This window comes from Rhinoraja longicauda, chromosome 18, assembly GCF_053455715.1.
Source record: "Rhinoraja longicauda isolate Sanriku21f chromosome 18, sRhiLon1.1, whole genome shotgun sequence".
In the NCBI taxonomy this organism is placed as follows: Eukaryota; Metazoa; Chordata; class Chondrichthyes; order Rajiformes; family Arhynchobatidae; genus Rhinoraja; species Rhinoraja longicauda.
In genome coordinates, this window is record NC_135970.1 from 8,627,757 (window position 1) to 8,650,714 (window position 22,958).

Genomic DNA, 22,958 nt, shown 5'->3' on the forward strand with positions numbered 1-22,958 from the left:
TGCTTTTCCCATTTCAACTAAATGGTCCCATGGTACTAGTCTTTAATGTGTTGGTCAACATTTGTCCTGAACCAATTAAACCACAGAAAGTTATCTTGTTCTTGCAACCTGCAGGAACAATTCTTATGCAAATTGTCTCTTTTGTTTCCTTGTGTAATGCGATCACTTCAAAAAAATTGTTCATTTACTGATAAATACTTTGGTTATTCTGAGGATATGAAAGTTAATATGTAAATGGAGTTTATTCTTTCTAAGTTCAACCATTGTTCATGATTGTGATTTTAATATTTTCTTGTCCCAGGTGACACAGTTCATGTTGGTGACGCATTGTGTGAAATTGAAACAGACAAAGCCGTTGTCTCCTTTGACTCGAACGATGATGGTGTTTTAGCAAAAATTCTGGTAAGAAAAATAATTCCAGATCAAGAAAGCCATTATGAAGAAGATTGAATAATACTGTTAAATGTAATGCTATGTCGCGGAAGGAAAGAGGAAAGATGACTAAAATCTAACGGATTGAATGACTGCCAGTGGATCCCTCATTTACTGGTAAAGGGACTGAAATGAGCAAATCTTAACTATGTGGAGATGATCACCAGTTGACAGCTAGAAATTGATCATGGCCTGTACTAAGCATTGTTAGAAAAGATAATTCTATTTTCATGAATGTAAAAAAAAAGTTTTCTCTTGGCTACTGTAATAGAAATGTTCTGTTGCCTAAAGATTTGAAACAGAATGTTGTATAATTAATGTTTCTGTAGTATAGTTTATTTGTTTCCAGTTTCTTATCCTGTTAATATTTTGCCTATACTTTAAATTGAGCTATAAACAGATCCAAAAGCTTGATAGTATATTAGGGTTGCAAGGTGCGCAGCGGTAAAGTTACTGACTTACAGCGTCAGGGATCCGGGTTTGATCCTAATCACAGAGTGCTGTCTGTACAGAGTTTGTACGTTCTTCCTCTGACCATGTGGATTTTCTTCGGGTGCTCCGGTTTCCTCCCACATTCCAAAGACATGTAGGTTTGCAAGTTAATTGGCTTCTGTAAATTGTCCCTTGTGAGTAGGATAGAGCTAGTGTACGGGTGATTGTTGGTTGACGCAGACTTGATGGGCCGAAGGGCCTGTTTCGGCGCTGTATCTCTAAACATATACCACTCTATGCAAGAACAGTTGTTATCAGACTCTTAAGCAGATCTTTCCTATGGTAAGGATGTATTCCCAATCTCCCAATCTATCTTGTTTTGGCTCATGCACTTTTTCTGTAGCTGTAACACAATATTCTACACTCTGTTTCCTTTCTTGCAATGCTTGGTTGTAGAAGATGATAGTATCTACCGCTGAACTTGACTTGAGTGGTATAGACTAGTGGGTAATTCTCTCGTGTTCTCAACTAAATTATGCATAAGGACTCTTAACAGATATCTTCCAGGAAGCTAATTCTTAAATCGAGCAAATCTGTCTGAATAGTTGTAACATAATTGCTCTGAGAGTAAAATAAATTCTCCAAGCATCTCCAGTCAGTGCACATGAAATTCTAGTTTGACAATCTACTGTAGTATTAAAGAGTTGTATGTCGTTGGAAGTGTCATCCTTCAAATGAAACATCAAATCAAAGCCTTGTCTGTTGTCTCAGCATGGTGTAAAATATCCCATGCCACTATTTTGAAGAATCGCAATAAAGTGAATTGACCTATTTAAATCCCTCAATCATTATTACTAAAATACAGTCTTGTCACTTATTACAATGCTGTTTGTGGAACCTTCCTGTGTACAAACATTATTTACATCACCTTTTGCATCTATCAAGGAATGCCCGAACTGCTCATTTAAAAAAAAAAATGTCTTGACATTTTTGAAGAGGTCACCATGAGGACTGATAAGGGCAGGGCAGTAAGCATTGTCTACATGGAGTTTAGCAAGGCTTTTGATAAAAGTGAGTCCTGAAAGTGAGTTCACATGAGGTCCAAAGTGAGCTAACCATTTTGAAACAAAACTGAACATTCTGCTAGAGGAACTCAGCAGGATCGCCACCGTTGGTGGAGTGAAATGGATAGTTCATGTTTTGGGTCGAGGCCCTTTGTAAGTCCAGATGAAAGGTCTTGACCGGAAACATCTTCTATCCATTTTCCTCCACAGATGTTGCCTGACCCGCTGAGTTCCTCCAACAGTTTTTTTTTGTAGTTGCAGTTGCTGGTTTACAAAAAAAAGACAAAGTGCTGCAGTATTTCTGCGGGTCAGGCAACGTCTCTGGAGAGCATGGATAGATGACGTTTTGCATCCGAACCCTACTTCAGATTGTAGGGAGGGGTACAAAGCTGGAAGAGAGGAGGGGCAGGACAAGGCCTGGCGGGTAGTGGGTTGATGCAGGTGAGATGGGTTTTTTATCGGCAGATGTTTGGACAAAGGCCAGAGATGAAAAGACAGAAAGTGTGAGACAAAGGGATTGAAGAGTTGCAAATTGAAAAACTAGAGGAAGGAATGTAGGTGGGAGAGGAGGGGAGAAATAGATGAGAGTCCAGGTGGGGCACAGGGGAGAGGGGATGTGGGCGAGAGGGGGAGTGGGAGAAGAATGAAGAGGGAGGGGGGTTGTATTTTCCTGATATTGGAGAATTCAGTGTTCATACCTTTGGGTTGTAAGTTACCCAAGTGGAATGTGAGGTGCTGTTCCTTTGTTGGCGTGTGCCCACACTGGTAATGGAGGAGACCTTGGAAAGAATGGTCAGTATGGGAAGAGGAGTATAATGAGGTTTTTTTTGCCCTTGCTTCCAACATCTGTAGTTTCATGTGTCTCCTCGATACACAATTCGCTTGGTGGAAGGAGTCAGAGGGTGGTAGTGGAGAGTTATTTTTCAGATTGGAGGCCCTTGACCTGTGGTGAGTTGCAGGGATCGATGGTGGATTCCCTGTTGCTCACCATATACAGTGTCCCCCATAATGTTTGGGACAAAGACCCATCATTTATTTATTTGCCTCTGTACTGCTCAATTTGAGATTTGTAATAGAATAAAAATCACATGGGGTTAAAGTGCACATTGCCACATTTTATTAAAGGCCATTTTTATACATTTTAATTTGTAGAAATTACAGCTGTGTTCATACATAGTCCCCCCATTTCAGGGCACCATAATGTTTGGGACACATGGCTTCACAGGCATTTGTAATTGCTCGGGTGTGTTTAATTGCCTCCTTAATGCAGGTATAAGAGAGCTCTCAGCACCGAGTCTTTCCTCCAGTCTTTCCATCACCTTTGAAAACTTTTATTGCTGTTTATCAACATGAGGACCAAAACTGTGCCAATGAAAGTCAAATAAACCATTATGGGACTGAGAAACACGAATAAAACTGTTAGAGACATCAGCCAAACCTTAGGCTTACCAAAATCAACTGTTTGGAACATCATTAAGAAGAAAGAGAGCACTAGTGAGCTTGTTAATCGCAAAGGGACTGGCAGGCCAAGGAAGACCTCCACAGCTGATGACAGAAGAAATCTCTCGATAATAAAGAAAAATCCCCAAACACCTGTCCGACAAATCAGAAACACTCTTCAGGAGTCAGGTGTGGATTTGTCAATGACCACTGTCTGCAGAAGACTACATGAACAGAAATACAGAACCTGCCCTGCAAGATGCAAACTACTGGTTAGCCACAAAAATAGGATGGCCAGGTTACGGTTTGCCAAGAAGTACTTAAAAGAGCAACCCAGTTCTGGAAAAAGGTCTTGTGGACAGATGAGATGAAGATTAACTTGTATCAGAGTGATGGCAAGAGCAAAGTATGGAGCAGAGAAGGAACTGCCCAAGATCCAAAGCATCTGTGAAACGTGGTGGTGGAGGTGTTATGGCCTGGGCATGTGTGGCCGCTGAAGGTACTGGCTCACTTATCTTCATTGATGATACAACTGCTGATGATAGTAGCATAATGAATTCTGAAGTGTATAGACACATCCTATCTACTCAAGTTCAAACAAATGCCTCAAAACTCATTGGCCAACAGCAACAAAGGAGTTTTTCAAAGCTAGAAAATGGGCAATTCTTGAGTGGCCAAGTCAATCACCTGTTCTGAACCCAATTGAGCATGCCTTTTATATGCTGAAGAGAAAACTGAAGGGGACTATCCCCCAAATCAAGCATAAGCTAAAGATGGCTGCAATACAAGCCTGGCAGAGCATCATCAGAGAAGACACCCAGCAACTAGTGATGTCCATGAATCCCAGACTTCAAGCAGTCATTGCATGCAAGGGATATGCAACAAAATATTAAACATGACTACTTTCATTTACATGACATTGCTGTGTCCCAAACGTTATGGTGCCCTGAAATGGGGGGGACTATGTATATACATAGCGGTAATTTCTACACGGTGAAACTAAAATGTATAAAAATGGTCTTTATTAAAATCTGACAATGTGCACGTAACCACATGCGACGTTTTCTATTACAAATTTCAAATTGTGGAGTACAGAGGCAAATAAATAAATGATGGGTCTTTGTTCCAAATATTATGGAGGGCACTGTATGTTAATGATTTGGATGAGAATGTAGATGGTGTAGCGGACACGGAGCTGTCCGTCCAAGAACGAGGCAGCAGACCAAGATTATCTAACACCACTTTAATTCACTGACGCAGAACACTCTCCACTCACTCCCTTATCTGCCGCGCGCGCCAGAATCCATACTCCCCCAGGGCACCCAGTGACCTCTGACGAGCCGAAGGCTATGTACCTCATGTGGCTCACCACCAAGGTCTGCTATATGCCCCCCGCCCCAGAACCAGAGGCGCAAAAACGGACGGGCAGCCGAACGAGGCGGCCGGACCTTGTACGCACGTCCCCGCGCAAAAGGGGCCTGCCCTGTAAGGACAAATTAGGTTGGACCCGAGATGGCGGACACCCCCGACGACGAGGCTGGGCCTCCCGTACTGGCTCGCTCAGGTCCAAATGGGCCGGTTTCAATGGAGCCACCGATACCGTCTCTTGCCGACCCCCCATGTCCAATACAAAAGTCGTGAGCCCGTGTCACAGCGCCCGAAAAGGACCTTCATACGGGCGCTACAAGGGCGACCTGTGTGCATCGCGCCGAAGGAAAACATACGAACTGTCGGCGAGAGCCGGAGGCACATATGATGGAGTGACCCCATGCCGAGACGTTGGGACAGGGGACAGGGGCAGGGCGCTGATCCTCTCCCGCAGATGGACCAACATGGAGGACGGTGACTCCTGGGGGCCGCCCGTGGTTGGAATAAATTGCCCGGGCACGGTGAGGGGAAAGCCGTAAACCAATTCCACCGATGAAGATTGCAAGTCTTCCTTGGGGGCGGTGCGGATCCCCAACAGGACCCACGGCAACTCGTCCATCCAGCCGGGACCGGTGAGGCGTGCCTTCAAAGCGTCCTTAAGACGGCGGTGGAAACGTTCCACTAACCCATTGGACTGGGGGTGGTAAACCGTCGAGTGGTGGAGCTGAGTCCCCAACAGGCGAGCCATTGCGGACCACACTTCTGACGTGACCTGGGCATCCCGGTCGGACGAGATGTCCAGCGGTACCCCGAAACGGGCAATCCAATACCCCACCAGGGAACGTGCACATGACAAGGCTGAGGTGTCAATGAGCGGGATGACCGCGTGAAGCGGTCCACTTCCGTAAGTAGATGTGAGATGCCGCGGGACGGAGGCAGCGGCCCCACGATGTCCACGTGAATATGGTCGAAACGCCAGAGAGGCAGTGCAAAGTCTTGAACTGGCGCCCGGATGTGCCGCTGAACCCTTGATGTTTGACATGCAATGCACGTCCGGGCCCAATGACCGACCTGCTTCCGCGACCCATGCCACACGAATTTGGCAGCAACCAACGCCACCGTCGCCCGAATAGATGGGTGGGCCAAACTGTGAATGGTGTCGAAAACCCGACGGCGACAGGCCACCGGAACAACAGGCCGCGGCTGCCCTGTGGAGGTGTCACACAGGACGGTGATACCGGCGGGACCCAAAGGAACGTCCTCGAGCACCAGACCCGTGATGGCAGTTCGGTGCGCCTTCATCTCCTCGTCCGCCAGCTGCGCTGCCGCCAAAGCAGAATAATCAATTCCCAGGGCCATGTGGAGAGCGGCTATCACCGCCGGGCGGGACAAGGCGTCTGCGACCAGGTTACTTTTCCTGGCGATGTGGCGGATGTCTGTGGTATACTCCGAGATTGCCGAGTTGGCGCTGCTGCCGAGTGGACCAGGGATTCGCAACCTTTGCGAAAGCGAAAGTGAGGGGCTTATGGTCGGTAAAGGTGATGAAGTCGCGACCCTCCAGGAAATACCGAAAATGCCTAACCGCCAGGTGTAAGGCGAGCAGCTCCCGGTCGAATGTGCTGTACTTACACTCTGGCCGGCTAAGCGGCCGGGCTAAGCTGGCGGCTGAAAAAGGCAAGAGGCTGCCAGTGACCGTCAAAAGACTGCTCCCACACGCCACCGACCGCAGAGTCCGAGGCATCCACTGTTAGTGCTGTAGGGGCGTCGACACGTGGATGCACTAACATCGTCGCCTGAGCCAATGCTTCTTCAAAAGTCGCCATGGTGACGTCGGTCCACTGCACGTCCCGCCCGCCGCTTACCCGACAACGGTTGGAATAGGGGCCGCAGTATCCTTGCCCCACAAACTCCTGCAGGCCCCGCAAGGTGGACGGCCGTGGAAACCGGCGAATGGCCTCCACCCTGTCAGGTAAGGGCACCACACCGTGCTGTGTCACACGGTGGCCCAGGAAATCGACTGTTCGGAGGCCGAACCGGTGCATATTCGGGTTGATCACAAGCGTAAATTCGTTGAGTCGTTGACACAACAGTGCAATGCTCCTGCCGTGAACGACTCGCCACCAGGATGTCATCCATATAAATGAAGATGAAATTGAGCCCCCGCCCCACGGTGTCCATCAGGCGTTGGAATGCCTGCGCGGCATTCTTAAGGCCAAAGGGCATACGCAGGAATTCGAACAATCCGAAAGGGGTGATGATGGTGGTTTTCTGTACATCCTCCGGTTGCAAGGGGATCTGATGGTAACCCCTGACCAAGTCGATCTTAGAAAAGAACTTAGCCCCAGCCAGATGGGCAGAGAAGTCCTGAATGTGCGGGATGGGATACCGGTCTGCAATGGTGGCGTCATTCAGGCGGCGGTAGTCGCCACAAGGCCTCCAACCGCCGGAGACCTTGGGCACCATGTGCAGTGGGGAAGCCCATGGGCTGTTTGAGCATTGAACAATTCCCATGGCTTCCATCTTCCGAAACTCTGCTTTGGCAATCTGGAGTTTGTCGGGGGCCAGTCTGCGGGCGCGGGCATGAAGCGGTGGCCCCGAAGTGAGAATATGGTGTTGAACCCCATGCTTCGGGTTGGTTGAGTTGAATTGAGGGGTCAGGATTGCAGGGAAACCGGCTGAAATCTGGGTGTAGATATTATCCACCGCCGCCACCGGGTTGCGGAATGGCACAGCGGACGCAGGAGGGCGTAAGGGGTTGACCCCTCACGTCCACCAACAGAGATTGCGCCCGGTGGAAATCGGCGCCCAACAGTGGCTGGGATACGTCCGCCACGGTAAATGTCGAGGAAAAGTGGCAAGCGCCAAAGATCAGGGGAATGGTGCGGACGCCATACGACCGTATGGGGCTGCCATTAGTGGCGGTCAACGAGGGCCCCCGCTTGCCAGCACACGTGTCCATCCCGGACGGGGGCACAACGCTGACTTCGGCCTCTGTATCCACTAGAAATCTTTGGCCTGACCGCCGGTCCCAGGTGTATAGGCGGTGAATCTTGCCGACCGCCGCGGTGATCACCGGCAGCCGGCACCAGCGTTTCCCAGAAACGTACAAGGCGGGCGGCACTGGTGGGCCGCCGAGCCCCAGCGCTGATGGTAGAAACACCATGCTCCTCCACGGGCTTCTCCGGCAGGCTCAGAAGGCTCCATGGAGCCCCCGGCAGGTGTGGATCTAGGCCGCCGTGCCTTCCCGGGCACTGTGGACACTCGATCCAGCGCACCCACCAGCCACAGCTCGTCGGCACGCTCCGCTAGAGCCAGATGGTCTTGGAAACTCACCCCTGCGAGTAGCGGGCGATTTGGAATAACATGCAGGGCTGGTGGCCGTCCATGAGCGACAGCATCTCACTCATTAGGACCGTGGGCTTCCGGTCACCCAGCCCGCCCATGTTGAAAATACGGGCTGCTCGTTCCAGACGACTGAGGCCGAAAGTACGGAGTAGCAGAGCCTTGAGGCCCCCATATTTCTCGGCCGCCGGTGGATTCTGCAGGTAGGGAAGTACCCGACCGGCCGTCTCTTGGTCGAGTGCGCCGACCAAGTAATAGTAGCGGGTCTCGTCAATCGTGACCCCGCGAAGATAAAACTATGCCTCGGCCTGTTGAAACCATACCCGCGGCTGGGCGGTCCAGAAAGTAGGCCGTTTCAGGGCGACTGCGTCGAGTTGGGCCTGGTCGGCGGCGATGGCGGGTTGGTCGCTGGCAGCGTGCATTCTGATCCTCCAAAATGTCTATTTTGGACGTCGGCTGATCACCAGATGTAGCGGACACGGAGCTGTCCGTCCAAGAACGAGGCAGCAGACCAAGTTTATCTAACACCACTTTAATTCACTGCCACAGAACACTCTCTCTCCACTCACTCCCTTATCCGCCGCGCGCGCCAAAACCCATACTCCCCTGGGGCACCCCGTGACCTCTGACGAGCCGAAGGTTATGTACCTCGTGTGGCTCACCACCAGGGGCCGCTTCAATGGCACGATTAATAAATCTGTGGAAGATACTAAAGTTGGTAGTACAGTGGACAGGCAAGTTTTATGGTTATATAGAATAAGCTGCCAGAGAAAGTAATTGATGTGGTTACAATTAAAATGTTTAAAAGATGTTTTAGTCTTTAGTTTCAGTCTTTAGTCAGAGGGTAGTGAATCTGTGGGATTCTTTGTCACAGAAGGCTGTGCAGGCCAAGTCAATGGATATTTTTACGGTCGAGATAGATAGATTCTTGATCAGTATGGGTGTCAGGGGTTAAGGGGGTAAGTAGGAGAATGGGGATAGGAGGGAGAGATAGACAAGCCATGATTGAATGGTGGAGTAGACTTGATGGGCCGAATAACCTAATTCTGCTTCTATACTTTTGACCTTATGACCTTGTGTATGGGCCGGTTCGTGGATAGGGAAGTTTAGAAGGATATATGGGCTAAATTCAGGCAAATGTGAGAAGGTCAGGAAAGGACCTTGGTTGTCATGGATGAAATTGCCAAAGGACCTGTTTTCATGCTGCATAACTCTAACCTCTTAATTGTAAGTTTAATTTGTGGCACAAGGGCATCACTGGTGAGACTTGCATGTATTGTCCTTAAGAGAATGACTGTAACTGATGAGATTACTTCCACGTGCTTTTGGGTAGAATTTGCATTTGCTGATGGTGAAGAAACAGTGTTTAATGTTTTAGAAAGCATGCTAAGACTAGGAACCTGCAGGAAATGGTTTGCATCTTTTCCTGCTATCTTCTTGTTGGTAGACCTAAGGAAAGTCCTGTAAGAGAAGTCGAGGCATAACTAGACCGCATTTTGTGGATAGTGCACTTTGCTTCCATGATGTGCCAGTGGTGAATGGCGTGAGTACCCAGGATGGTTGTGGGTTGCCAATTATTGTTCCTTTGACTGGATGGTGTTGAGCAGCTTGAGTATTATTGGAGCTGTACTATACAGGCAAGCAGGGATTATTCCATCACCCTGACTTGCACCTTGCATATGGATGAGAGGCTTTTGGGGTAAGGAGACACCACTGGATACTTGCTTGTTCAACCCTAAAACATTGTCCATTCTTCTTTTCTGATCTGATTTGTTTTAGACCTCTGACAAGCACAATACTAGCTAACTAATCAACCCATCTATCATTTCGCCCAAGTCATTTAAATGATATAAAACAAACAACTGCAAGCACTGATCCCTGCGGGAGCCACTGTTCACAGACCTCCAGCCTGAATAGCAGCCTCCCATCACTACCTTCTGTATTCAATGAGTAAGCCAGTTCTGAAATCAAATCACCCTTGATCCCATGTATCTTAATTTTTTCAATCAGCCAACATTGTTAATTTATTTTATGACTGACATTCTTCCAATCTGTAAGTCACTGTTGTATTACCTGGATTTTTAAATGGTTTAGTTGATAAATTTTCTTGTAAAATTGATATATGTAAACACCACACAAGGCTGTTTTAAACAAATACTGCATGGAAATGACCACTGAATATTACACATAATGTTCTGACTCGAAATCAAATTGGAAAATCATTTAATGCAATTGAGTTTCTTGAGGTGGAGAGAAAATTGGATAATCTTGACGGGCGCTGATGAATTAGTAATGTCAGAATTTTGTGCTTTGTAGCATGTTGTTACTTTGAATAATAAAAACGCATGATTATATATCCGAGCTGGGATTGAAGGTGCCCTTGGAACATGATGAAAGCTTGGCAGATTGTGCGATCAAAAGTGCATTGCAGTACAAGTGATCAGAATTTAAGTAAATCAATCTGGTCCTGATGGTCAAAGTGCCACAATGCCAAACTGCTGACAAGTACCACAAATATTGGAGTGGTTGGGTAAGGTTAAAAACTGGATCTACCAGCATTCTTAAACTAGGGTTAAATGTTAAATTTGGATATGGAATGAAAAGCAGACAGTGAAGTGTAACTTGTAAACAAAATGAATGGTTTGGGTGGAGGGAAGTGGATAAATGTCTGAAATGGCTACGAAGCCATGAATCAAGGCTAATGTGAGAGGGTTGTGATTTTTCGGACTCGAGATGCCTTTTCTAGCATAATGTTAAACTCCATTTTCATTTACCTGAATGCTTGGCCTGAAACCCTGCAGTTCATTGGATTTGATTTGTCCAGAAGTACAATATTCACATAATTACGAGCCAGTTGGGAAATTAGAGTGACCAGCTGCTGTTGAGTGTGATGATTGGATGTCTCTGCGGAAATTGTAAAGCTGTAATTTAATCAATTAAGTTATTGAAGCTCTTTTTCCCTTTATTGAATTAATTTATAACTTCTGCCTAGTAGTACCTAAATCGAGCATTATCAGGGAGAACATTAGTAATTTTATAAGACCATAAGACCTTGCTGTTATGTTATTTTCTGTAAGATCAATTGCTGCTTAATCAGTGGGGTGAAATGTTTTGAATTTCAAGAAGGTGCAGTGTATTTTACCTCATAAATTAGAAGTGAAGGTGTGTGTAGTTCACGTGGTGCCAATTATAACATTGTTTTGCCATCTGTGTGATAACTACGATAAAACCTGCATCGGATTGTTGAAATAAAACATGGAACTCATGCAAAAACGTCCAAAGTGCTGGGACCAAATACATGATGTTGATTTTATAATTCTGTGCAGTGCATCTTGCTAAGTAGTGCAGGAGAGAAGGAATGGGCGATGTTTCGGGTCGAGACCCTTCTTCTGAAGAAGGGTCTCAACCCGAAACGTCGCCCATTCCTTCTCTCCTGAGATGCTGCCTGACCTGCTGAGTTACTCCAGCATTTTGTGAATAAATACTTTTGATTTGTACCAGCATCTGCAGTTATTTTCTTACACTTGCTAAGTAGAATAATCATTTCAAATATTAGGGCTTATTCCATAACAATACGTTCTTGGAATTTTAGACTTGCTAATTTTAAATTATAATTGATGAAGTGTAATTATTTTTCCTTTGAACAGTCAGTTACTTTCCCTGATATTCATCTGAGCAAACCTCGTTGCATTTCATTGTTATTTGGCTCAAACTTTGTGTGGATTAAAGATGGATTAGACCTGGTTTTGTCTTCTCAAAGATTTTAAACTTTAAAAAGACATTGCGGAAACAGGCACTTCGGTTCACTGAGTGCATGCCGACAAGTGATAGCCCTGTATATTAGCATTATCCTACAATTTTTACCGAAGCCAATTAACCAACAAACCTGTACATCTTTGGAATGTGAGAGGAAACCAGAGCACCCAGAGAAAACCCACGCGATCATAGCAAGAACGTACAAACTCCGTACAGACAGCACCCATAGTCAGGATCGAACCCAGGTCTCTGACGCTATAAGGCAGCAACACAACCATTGTGCTGCCCGTTGTAATTTTGCTGTACAAGTTCTGCATCCTGTCACTTGCAGTTCCAGAGGGCAACTACGAAACATTGCAAAACCTGCTCAGTGTGTGCCTGAGAGGGAAGAGCACTTTGTTGAAGCAATATTGCATTGTGCTTCATGCTCTTTAAAACAAAAGAAAATGATCAGTTTGTCTTCTTACCCTTCTGTAATCCTCTGCTGAAAAAACGTATTTGCATGAAACATTTACGCTTATGTTCAAAGATACACAACAAATAACATTATGATTATGATTCAATAAGTTGTTTAAGAAAAGTAGATTATAGGTTAAATATTAAACAAAACATCAGGATAAGTCCTTAATTGTCATCAAAATAGCACCATGAATTAGTTTTGTTAACCATTTAAATCATTTTAATGTCCCAGTTGAAAGGCAAAACACTCAATGATCGATCTGTCAAACGTTATTTTTGCTCATTCTGAGTGGATAACATGGATCTGGGTGTTTACAGGAAAGCTTAACCAAAGTTTGGCGGCTTTTTAAATATTGAGAACCCATATTGTTGACCATAAGAGGTTCTATGGTGGCATATTGTCGATATGTAGTTCCTTATCAAATATAAATTTGATGAGGAATTTGAAATCATACATTTTGGCAGAAAGAGCTTGGAGATGTAAGAAAGGATCAATTACACTTTTAAAGGATCTGCCAATTAATAGGGACAAGTATATTTTGAAAGTAGCAGGGCATATTGAAAGACTAATTAGTCGTCTATTTGGGAATCTGAATATCATAACTGGAGCGGCATTACTAGGATCTTTATTAGATATGAGTTAGGCCACGTCTGGACAGTTGTGTACAACACAGTGCACACTACTTTAGGAATTTTTAGTAGGTCATAGTGTTTTCCAGCACGGAAACATGCCCTTCAGCCTAACTAGGATTGTTCAAATCCATGGTGTACACAAAATGCTGGAGTAACTCAGCGGGTCAGGCAGCATCTCTGGAGAGAAGGAACGGGTGACGTTTCAGGTCGAGACTCTTCTTCAGACTGCATCTGCAGTTCTTTCCTGCACATTTTGTACAAATCCATAACAGTTCTCTCTCGCAGATTGTTCAAAAACACAGATTTTAGATGATAGATGGAAAGCAGATAGTGGCTATATCCTTGTGCCTATTTAATTCCTCTTTTTAATTAATCCTAAAATTCTATTCTTATCATAAGGCTTTTTAAAGAGGAATTGGATAGGCACTTGAGGGAAATTAGTTGAAAAGTACCAGGAAAGGGTGGCGTAATAGGACCATGGAGTTGTTCTGCGAGTCGCTGGCATGGATTTAATGGGCTCATTGGGCTTCTGTGCTGTAATGTTTCCACAATAGAAAGCTTATGAATTTGCTGGATGAGGGACAACGGCAATCCTGGTTGTGAATATTTTCCCACGAGATTTCTGCTAGTTAAAACTATGAACTACTAAATACACCAATTTAGCTCTCGTACCCAGTATTGGTTTTGATAAGTTTACAATCTCAGGTTTTCCATTATTGTGCAGAAACCAAGAATTATAGAACTAAATCTAACAATCAAATTAAGCGTTTTAATATTGCATTCAGATCTTTTCCTTGTAAGTACTGGGTGATTTCCAATCCTTTTGTCTCTTTGTGTGTTCATGCTGGGAGAACAAGATGTTCAAATTTGGATAAATACAATCTCAAAAGTAAAAGTTGTCAGAGAAATAAAAAATATAAACTTTGCATAAATTCCTTTTCAGCAAGAAAATCAGTTAGAATTAAAGTTGTACACATTCGGCTTGCACAATTTTCCTATGTTATACAATATATACTTTTCTGCAACCTACAGAGAGTTCTTTTTCAGTGCTTTTTTAAGTAATTATAACCTTTTCATAATATTTCATAATTAAAGTAATTATGAAAAGAATAAATATAATCTCAATAATCCCTGGAGAATGGTTCTAGCCATAAAAGCTAGATATGTGGAACTTGAAGTGCTGTTGCTTAACTCATGATTTACGATCAGCCCTCTTCCACAACATATCATTTTTATTGTTATCATCTTTATGTCATTCCTCTTACATTGGTTCAATGACTCCCCTATTTCTTTTCAATAATTATTTTCTAACACACATTTATTGCCTCATCTGAAACAGCTCCACTTTCAGAATTCAAGGTCCAAATTTTAAGGCTTTTGCATTTTATTTGCAAATGTAATTTGATGCTTATAGAGCTACATATTCACAATAATTTCAAGATTCCAGATTCCAGATTCAATTTATTGTCACATGTACCAATTAAGGTACGGTGATTTTTGAGTTACCATACAGCCATACTAAGTAAAAAGCAATAAGACACACAGCCACTTAAAATTTAATATAAACATCTACCACAGCAGAATCCACATTCCTCACTGTGATGGAAGGTAATAAAGTTCAATCATCTTCCTCCTTGTTCACCCGCGGTCGGGGCTGTTGAACCATCCGCAGTCGCCGCTGCCGACTGTCTGATGTCCGAGCCTTCGCGTCGGGATGATCGAAACTCCGGCGTCGGGATGGATTGAAACACACTCCGCGATATGGAGCTCCCGAGTCAGCCTCCTCTTACCAGAGACCGCGGGCTTCACGGTGTTAAAGTCCACAGGCCCCATGGTTGGAGCTCTTCTCAGTCGATCCTCAGCAAAGGATCACAGCTCCACGATGTTAAAGTCCGCGCCGTGCCCATGGCTTGAAGCGCCGGGCCAGTCTCCAGGAAAGGCCGCACCACTCCACGATGTTAGGCCGCAGAGGGGACGGAGATACAATACGGAGAAAAATCGCATCTCCGTCGAAACACTAAAACATACTTTAACACATACTTAAAATAATAAAAAAACAGTAGAAAGGACAGACAGACGCGAGGCAGCCAGTCACCTTTGTTATTACCTTCTTATATTTAACAATCAGACATCCTGTTTTTCAAGTGCTGAACAGACAATATTGATCTTTGTCCATATTCAGTTTTCTTTTGCAGAATCAATAGGCAAAAATGAGCTGAATGACTACCAGTGAATCTGTAGGATTAGGTTAATTATTGTCACATGTGCTGAGATATAGTGAAAAGCTTTGTTTTGCATGCTATCTAATCAAATCAGATAATATTATGCATAAATTCAATCAGGCCAAACTCGAGTACAATAAGTAGAGTAAAGGAAAATATACAGTGTTCAGAATATAGTTATCATTGTTGCACATTCATTTCAGAAACAAAGTGCCTCTGGCAAAAGGCTTTGAATATCAGCTGCTTGCCCGAGTTAGTGTGAAGTGTAGATGCAGCCTGTGATGGGGTCTGGTTTGCATGATGGTCGGGGCTATAACTACAACTCTCTGCATTGTCTTGCGGTCTTAAGCAGAGCTGCTCCCAAACCAAGCTGTGATGCAATACAACGGTATGCTTTCTATCGTGCATGTGTAGAAATTTGTAAAGGTCATTGGAAACATGCCAAATTTCAAGAGTCTCAGTACAGGTACAATGAAAATCTTGCTTACAACAGCATCACAGACACATAGAGTTGGGCAACACACAAAAACATAAAATATACATATATTGCACAAATTATTTTGTGATTATTATTAAAGTTTCTCACCAGTCTCTCTGCTAATTTAGTTTTATCAAATGAAGAAAATTATTTCCAAAATAAATGTTATAACAATATTAATGGGAATCTCATGATGCCATCAATCCTGGAGAGACATACTTAGATTTGGCGGCTGTGTAGAAAAGACCTGCAAATACCGGTATATACCAAAGATAGACACCAAGTAATTCAGCAGGTTAAGCAGAATCTCTTGTGAAAAAGGATGGGTGATGTTTCCGTTCGGGATCCTTCTTCAGACTACTAGGCTAGATTTGGAGGCTGGTGTGTTCCATATCTTTTCACATTTTTTTAATATTGAAAGTAGCTATCACAGTTCTGTGTGCCTTCAGGGGAAAAAGGTTCATTTCTAATGTAATTTGTACTCTAAATTTAATATCTATATACTAAAACTCTTGTTTGTTTGTTCCTGAACTACAGCCAAAAGGGTACACGATAGCGCGACAATTTTAGGCCCACCTTACTCGCCGTCGTCCCTTTGTCCCGCCCCCCTGACATCAGTCTGAAGAAGGGCCTCGACCCGAAACGTCACCCATTCCTTCTCTCCCGAGATGCTGCCTGACCTGCTGAGTTACTCCAGCATTTTGTGAATAAATCGAAGTTTCATTGAAATCGGTGTTATATTTTTTAAGTTATTCACATTTTAAAGTTTAAATCTATCTCCTCGGGAGGGGAGGGGGAGGAGGATAAGGGGGGGGTTGAGGGGGATGGAGTGGGGGGGGGAGGAGGGAGGAGGGACAGAGGAGGGGGATTGGGGGGGAGGGGGAGGAGGGACGGAGGAGGAGGGAAGGCGGGGAGGGGGGCAAGGGAGGAGGGAGGGAAAGGGGGAGGAGACGATGGAGGGGGGAGGAATAGAGGGAGGAGGGATGGGGGGAGTGGGGGAGGAGAGGGTGCTGCACCAATGCAGGACAGGTTTTGGCCCAACAGGTCTAGAAAAGTATAATTGCATCATTGAATCTTGGTAAAAAAAGCATATGGTATGCTTGTTTTCATAAGTCAGTATAAGAGTCAGGAATTCATGAAATAACTCTTTCGGACTTTGGTTAGCCCTTGTTTGCAGTGTTGTGTACAGATCTGGTCACCGAATTGCAAGAAGGATGAGGAAGCTTTGGAAAGGATGCAGAGGAGGTTTGGTACAGACATTGTGGGCCGAAGGACCTGTTTTGTGCTCTACTCTTCCTTGTTCAAGGCGACTTAACAAAACTATTGCAAATAATACAATCGAGGGTCTGTAAAGCAGAAAAAAATAATATATGAAAGTGAGATCAAGGAGAATTGCAATAATAGAAAAGGAGTAATAGAATGCATTGTAAAATGTTTAAAGCTTTACTTTGAAATAATTTGCTTGTTCAATTCAGAACTGCAGAGATAATAAAACTTTTCCTTATCACTTCTAATGCCCGTAATTTAAAATTAGCTATCAACCTCTTTGATTGTGAAAGATGGTGTATAATATATGTGGAGCATTTACGTGATCGCTGCAAGCAAGATCTCCATTGTACCTGTAACTCACCATACTTCCTCTGGATGAAAAGATTTGCAAAGTTGTGGGGGGAGCTCGGGTTTGGGATTGCATGGAGTGGTCTGGATTCGATGGGCCAAATGCTTCAGTACAGTTATACAGCAAGTAAAGCCACTCACTCATCGCTCCAGTGACCCAGGTTCATTCCTCACATCCTAATGAGTGCGAGCTGGTAGGATTGGCCACTGTAAATGATGCCTGATGTGAAGGTGAGTGTGGTATCTGGAGGGAGTTGATGGGAATGTGGGGGGAATAAGATGGGATAAGTGTAGGATTAGTGCAAATGCGTGGTTGATGGCCTGTGCGGACTCAGTGGGCTGATGGGGCTGTTTTCATGCATATTCCTCTATGAATCCACTTAATTCTCACCTCTTCCACATTGTCCCCTTAAATATTTCTTCTCTCCTTTTACCTCAACAGTATCCATTATCTAGACCCCATTATATATTTTAAGTTATTTACATTTTAAGGTTTAAATCTATCTCCTAGGGTGGGAGGGGGAGGGAGGGGTGAGGGGGGTGAAGTGGGGGGGGGGGTGGGGAAAGGGGGAGGGGGAGGAGGGAGTGGGGGGGAGGAGGATTGGGGGGGAGGAGGATGGAGGGGGAGGGGAGGAGCAAGGGGGAGGGAGGGGGAGAGGAGGATGGGGGGGAAGGAGAGCGTGCTGTAGGAGAGGTTTGGGGCCAACAGGTCCACTTGGTCTAGTATTATTTAATAGTCTGAGATTTGAGCTGTGCTAATTGGCACTAGTAACTAAAGTAAATGAAAGTGTCTTCTCTCAAATTCACTTTCTTATACCCTGATCTGAGATACATTGACTAGGACATACAAAAAGATTAGCAAATACTAGATCAAGTGGACCCGTTGGGACCAAACCTCTCCTGCATTAGTGCAGCACCCTGTCCTCTCCCCTCTCTCCTCAACCCCCCCTCCCCTCTCCCTTCTCCCCCCTTCCCCTCTCCCTCCCTGCTCCCTCCTCCCCTCCCCCTCCCCTCCTTTTAAACTTTAAAATGTGAATAACTTAAAAAATATAACACCGATTTCAATGAAACTACTTGCATTATCACTAAAGTGACAATGGTGCGCAAGGTGGGCCTAAAATTGTCACGCTATTGTGTACCGTTTTGGCTGAAGTTCAGTCACAAACAAGATAACAAACGAGAGTTTTATTATATAGATGAGTAATCATCATCTAATTTGGATACCATAGTTTCATCTTCATCTGTTTTACAGTATGTGCACTTTAGCTACTCAAAGCCAGATATAAATTAAGATCTGTGTAAGAAGGAACTGCAGATGCTGGTTTGAACCGAAGATAGACGCAAAAAGCTGGAGGAACTCAGCGGGACAGGCAGTTTCGGGTCGAGACCCTTCTTCAGACTGATTAGGGATAAGGTAAATGAGAGATATGGATGATGATGTGGAGAGATAAAGAACAACGAATGAAAGATATGCAAAAAAGCAACAAAGATAAAGGAAACAGGCCATTGTAAGCTGTTTGTAGGGTGAAAATGAGAAGCTAGTGCTACTTGGGTGGGTGAGGGATAGAGAGAGAGGGAATGCCGGGGCTATCTGAAGTGAGAGAAATCAATATTCATACCACTGGGCTGCAAGCTGTCCAAGCGAAATATGAGATGCTGTTCCTCCAATTTGCATTTAGCCTCACTCTGACAATGGAGGAGACCGAGGACAGAAAGGTCTGTGTAGGAATGGGAAGGAGAATTAAAGTGTCCAACAACTGGGAGATCAGGTTCGCTCAGGCGGGCTGAGCGAAGGTGTTCTGCGAAACGATCGCCGAGTCTGCATTTGGTCTCGCCGATTTATAAGAGTCCACATCTTGAACAACGGATACAGTAGATGAGATTGGAGGAGGTGCAAGTGAACCTCTGCCTAACCTGAAAGGACTGCCGGGGTCCCTGGACAGAGTCAAGGGAGGAGGTATAGGGACAGGTGTTGCATCTTCTGCAGTTGCAGGGGAAGGTGTTTCACCCTCCAAACAGCTTACAATGGCCTGTTTCCTTTTGTCATCGTTACTTTTTTGCATATCTTTCATTCATTTTCTTTATCTCTCCACATCACCATCTATATCTCTAATTTCCCTTATCCCTAACCAGTCTGAAGGAGGGTCTCGACACAAAACGTCACCCATTCCTTCTCTCCGGAGATGCTGCCTATCCCGCTGACTTACTCCAGCTTTTTGTGGAAAGTAATATCATTTATTCTGCACTCGGTAAATAAATGTACAATTACAACATCACACTCTAATCTACCTTGAAGAATATTGACTCAATATTTATTCAATTTCAGCATTGAATCAAATCAAACGGTACATTGATTTTGGATCATAATCATAGTCATCATAATAGTACTTTATTAGCCAAGTATGTTTTGCAACTTCCAGGCAACTTTTATCTGGCTTTGCTTGGAATTCATCAAATTTTCCATCCAAGGAATTTGTTCTGTTTGGTACTCCTTTGGAAATTGAGGGATTGATAATTGATTGGATTTTGTAAGTGGCTCTCCCAATTCATTTTATTCCCCAAAATAGCTGTGTACAGACCATTGGTGAAGGACATCTCAGCCATCAGAATGGTAGTTAATGATACCCGAGATAAGATAATTATACTTCGTTGTCCCGAATCACCAGGACAATAGCTGAAAATTAGCTTTCTCCATCTCAACAGTTCCAATATGTGGCCATAATATAGATTTTAAACTTTGGTAAACTTTAATTTCAAAAGAATATTTGAGCATATCATTCCAAATCCAAATCCTGTGCATGAAACAAATGGCTTCTTTCACATTTCCACATACTGTATTTGTATTACAGTTAGAATAATATGCAGTTCCATTTGCAACATATATATTCAGGTGCTTGCTTCTTATAATTACATTAAGGAAGTCTATTTTAAAAATTCTTGATTATATTGGCAGGATGCTTAAAATCTTAATGAGTTTTAATACATTGTGTATAAAATCACGTGTGTATTTCCCAGATGAACTCGAGCTGTGAAGTACTGCATGGGAGGTGTCAAATTACATTTATTTTTAGACACAACCGTGATTGGAGAGACATGCATGCTTATTTATGCAACCAGAACACAGTAGGTGCACGAGTTTATTTATGGAGATACAGTACCTGAGGGAAATAAACATATTCATGTGCACTATTCATTTCAACTGCTCACAGTCAGTGGCAGAACCTTCAGCTGTCAAGCATGTACAATCTGGAAGATATCCTCCTCTCATTTTTCAACAATTCTTGCCACCTTAAAAACTTACCTCTTTGCTCATACCTTTGTCATCCTGTCCACAACGCTTCTTGCTCATTGTCTGCAGTTCCTCTGTTGAATTCCAGAAAAACACAATTGTTTTCCGAAGTTAATGATGTCATACAATGCCAGGTCCGGTTGAATTTACAAAGGAAATGCAAGTGACAGTGAGCTTGGTCATATGCCAAGGGAAGGACACATCTGATTCATCTCAAGGGTTTTTAGATAAATGGATTCCTTTTGTTGATGAATTTAGGTTTCTCGTAATTATTCTATGTATAGCCTCCACAGAAATGAGTCAAATAATATTAATGTTTTGAACTAACGCTTGCATTTACTGCCAGCACTACATTCTTAAATTTTTCTCTCATTATGGATTATCGTCTCTGGCAACTCTGTAGCAGAAGATTATTGCATCTCTGGAGATGCTCATTGATACCATTTCTTCAGGCGTCATGTTGGAGTTATGACAGATGATTAAGGAAACCCTTCCAAAACCCTCCCCATCAAGTTTAAGCATATTTTGCAATTTTCTCTGACATTTAGCTTGCTGTAAAATGTAAAGTAGCGGAGATGCTGGTCGTTGTGTTTTGCTGATATACTGAGGGGTTGTTTTTTTTTCCTACTACATTAATCCCTTGATTTGCCCAGCTTTGATTTGCACATTTTTGCTTTAATGCCATTGACTCTTTTCTGCATAAGTCTTTACAAAACTCTTTTCAATGGGTATTTCAACACGACACAACACATACCCATTTCAGCACAATGGGTATCACACCAATCTCTGTGCATAGAAATATACAGTATCTAGATATCCAGGATGCATTTTACTCAACCTTTTCGGTTTACAAAATTTTGCTTTATCAAATGTTTTCTAGTAATGCATTCCTATTATAAATTGCGGACTTATTGTACGCAACTACAAATATTGTAGTCGGCATTTTTAAGAAAGACAGAGCTTTTTTCCCCAGGGTGGAAATATCAAAGTCTGGAGAGGCTTCAAAGTGAAAAGGAGAAGTGTGGGGAAGTTTCTTTTTTACACAGAGGGTGGAGAGTGCCTGAAACACACTGCTAGGGGTGGTGGTGGAGGCAGATACGATCGTGGCATTTAAGAGACTTTTGGATATGCAGGGAATGGAGCGATAGGATGGAGTGCAGGCAGATGAGATTAGTTTATATTGTCATCATGTTCAGCACCGACATTGTGGGCCAAAGCTGCTGTGCTGTATTATTTTATGTTCCGTAACGACTCGGGCCTCAATAGTGGCCTAACAAATCAAAGTGTACGTTTCTTTTTATTTTTGTGTTGACTCGTCGGTTTAACATTCATGAACCTGCTGGTTTGAAATTCTCCACCTTTGTCTGTAATCAATGGCGGAATTTTATATTCATTGATAACTTACCTTGCAAATGCATTTTTATATAAATTTAATTTGGCAGTAATGCTTATTGGATAATTAACTTTAGTATTTACAGGGTGGTACCTGTCTGAGGAACAACTAAGTGGCATTATCTATCTTTTGTTATGAATCTATCTGGTGATATGTGTATGCAAAATGGGTTTTTCCAGCAATATGATATTTTCTATTAAAATTGCACGTGAGACACAAACAATACAGATGGAGAAGGGTTACCCTGAATCTGTGACCTTTGCTACCTATGAGTTTAGTTTCTTCTGGCTGGGCGGATATTACCTATTTAATCTATTGTTCAATAGCTAACACTATACGCGAGCTTTAGTAAGGTGCCATTCTCTGGTACTTTTATCCTAGAAAAGATTTTCTCTCTGAATTCTTCAGAAATACTTTTAATTGTTTCTGCCCATTGCTCTGAGAATTACCATCACTGATCTCATCTGCACATTATTGCCTGAACGATAATGATGTTCAGGCAGAAGGAATTCAATTACTCCCATCCTATCTTGGGAGCATCCGAGTCAGCCCCAAAGATGAATATTTCTGATGCCATAAAAACTGATTGTGTTGGGAATTTGACTATTCTAATGTTGATTCATAATTTGATGTTACCTTTGTGACCTAGATAACTGATGAGTGCTTTATATCCGCTACACTCTGCCAACTATTCAACAGCAGATTCAAGGTAGTGAAATGGCATCTTTTCCCCATTCCTCCAAGTGGACGTAGTTCACAAATGATTTTTTTTAACTTGCAAGTGACTTTCGGTTTATCTGGGTTCATGGGCAGCTCAGTGACACAGCTAGTGGAGCTGCTGCCTTATAGTGCCAAAGACCTAGGTTTGATCCTGTCTTCAGGGTGCTGCCTGGGTGCAATTTGCATGCCTTCCTTATGACCAGTAAGGTTTCCTCCCAAAGATGTGCGGGTTTGTAGGTTAATTGGCCACTCTAAATTCCCCCCTGTGTGCCGGGAATGGATGTGGTCTAACATAAAACTAGTATGAACGGGT

The 22,958-nt window shown here is 43.7% G+C and overlaps 1 protein-coding gene across 2 annotated transcripts in view; it reads left to right on the forward strand.

Moving 5' to 3' along the window:
* pdhx (pyruvate dehydrogenase complex component X) overlaps positions 1–22,958 on the forward strand; it is a 157,971-nt gene that overhangs the window by 28,737 nt on the left and 106,276 nt on the right. For both annotated transcript variants that reach the window (XR_013548425.1, XM_078415062.1), the window contains exon 3: positions 302–402. Coding sequence is in view for 1 of the 2 variants with exons in the window: in XM_078415062.1 (XP_078271188.1) it covers positions 302–402 (101 nt within the window). In the remaining variant the exon portion in view is untranslated. The remainder of the gene's footprint in view (positions 1–301; positions 403–22,958) is intronic.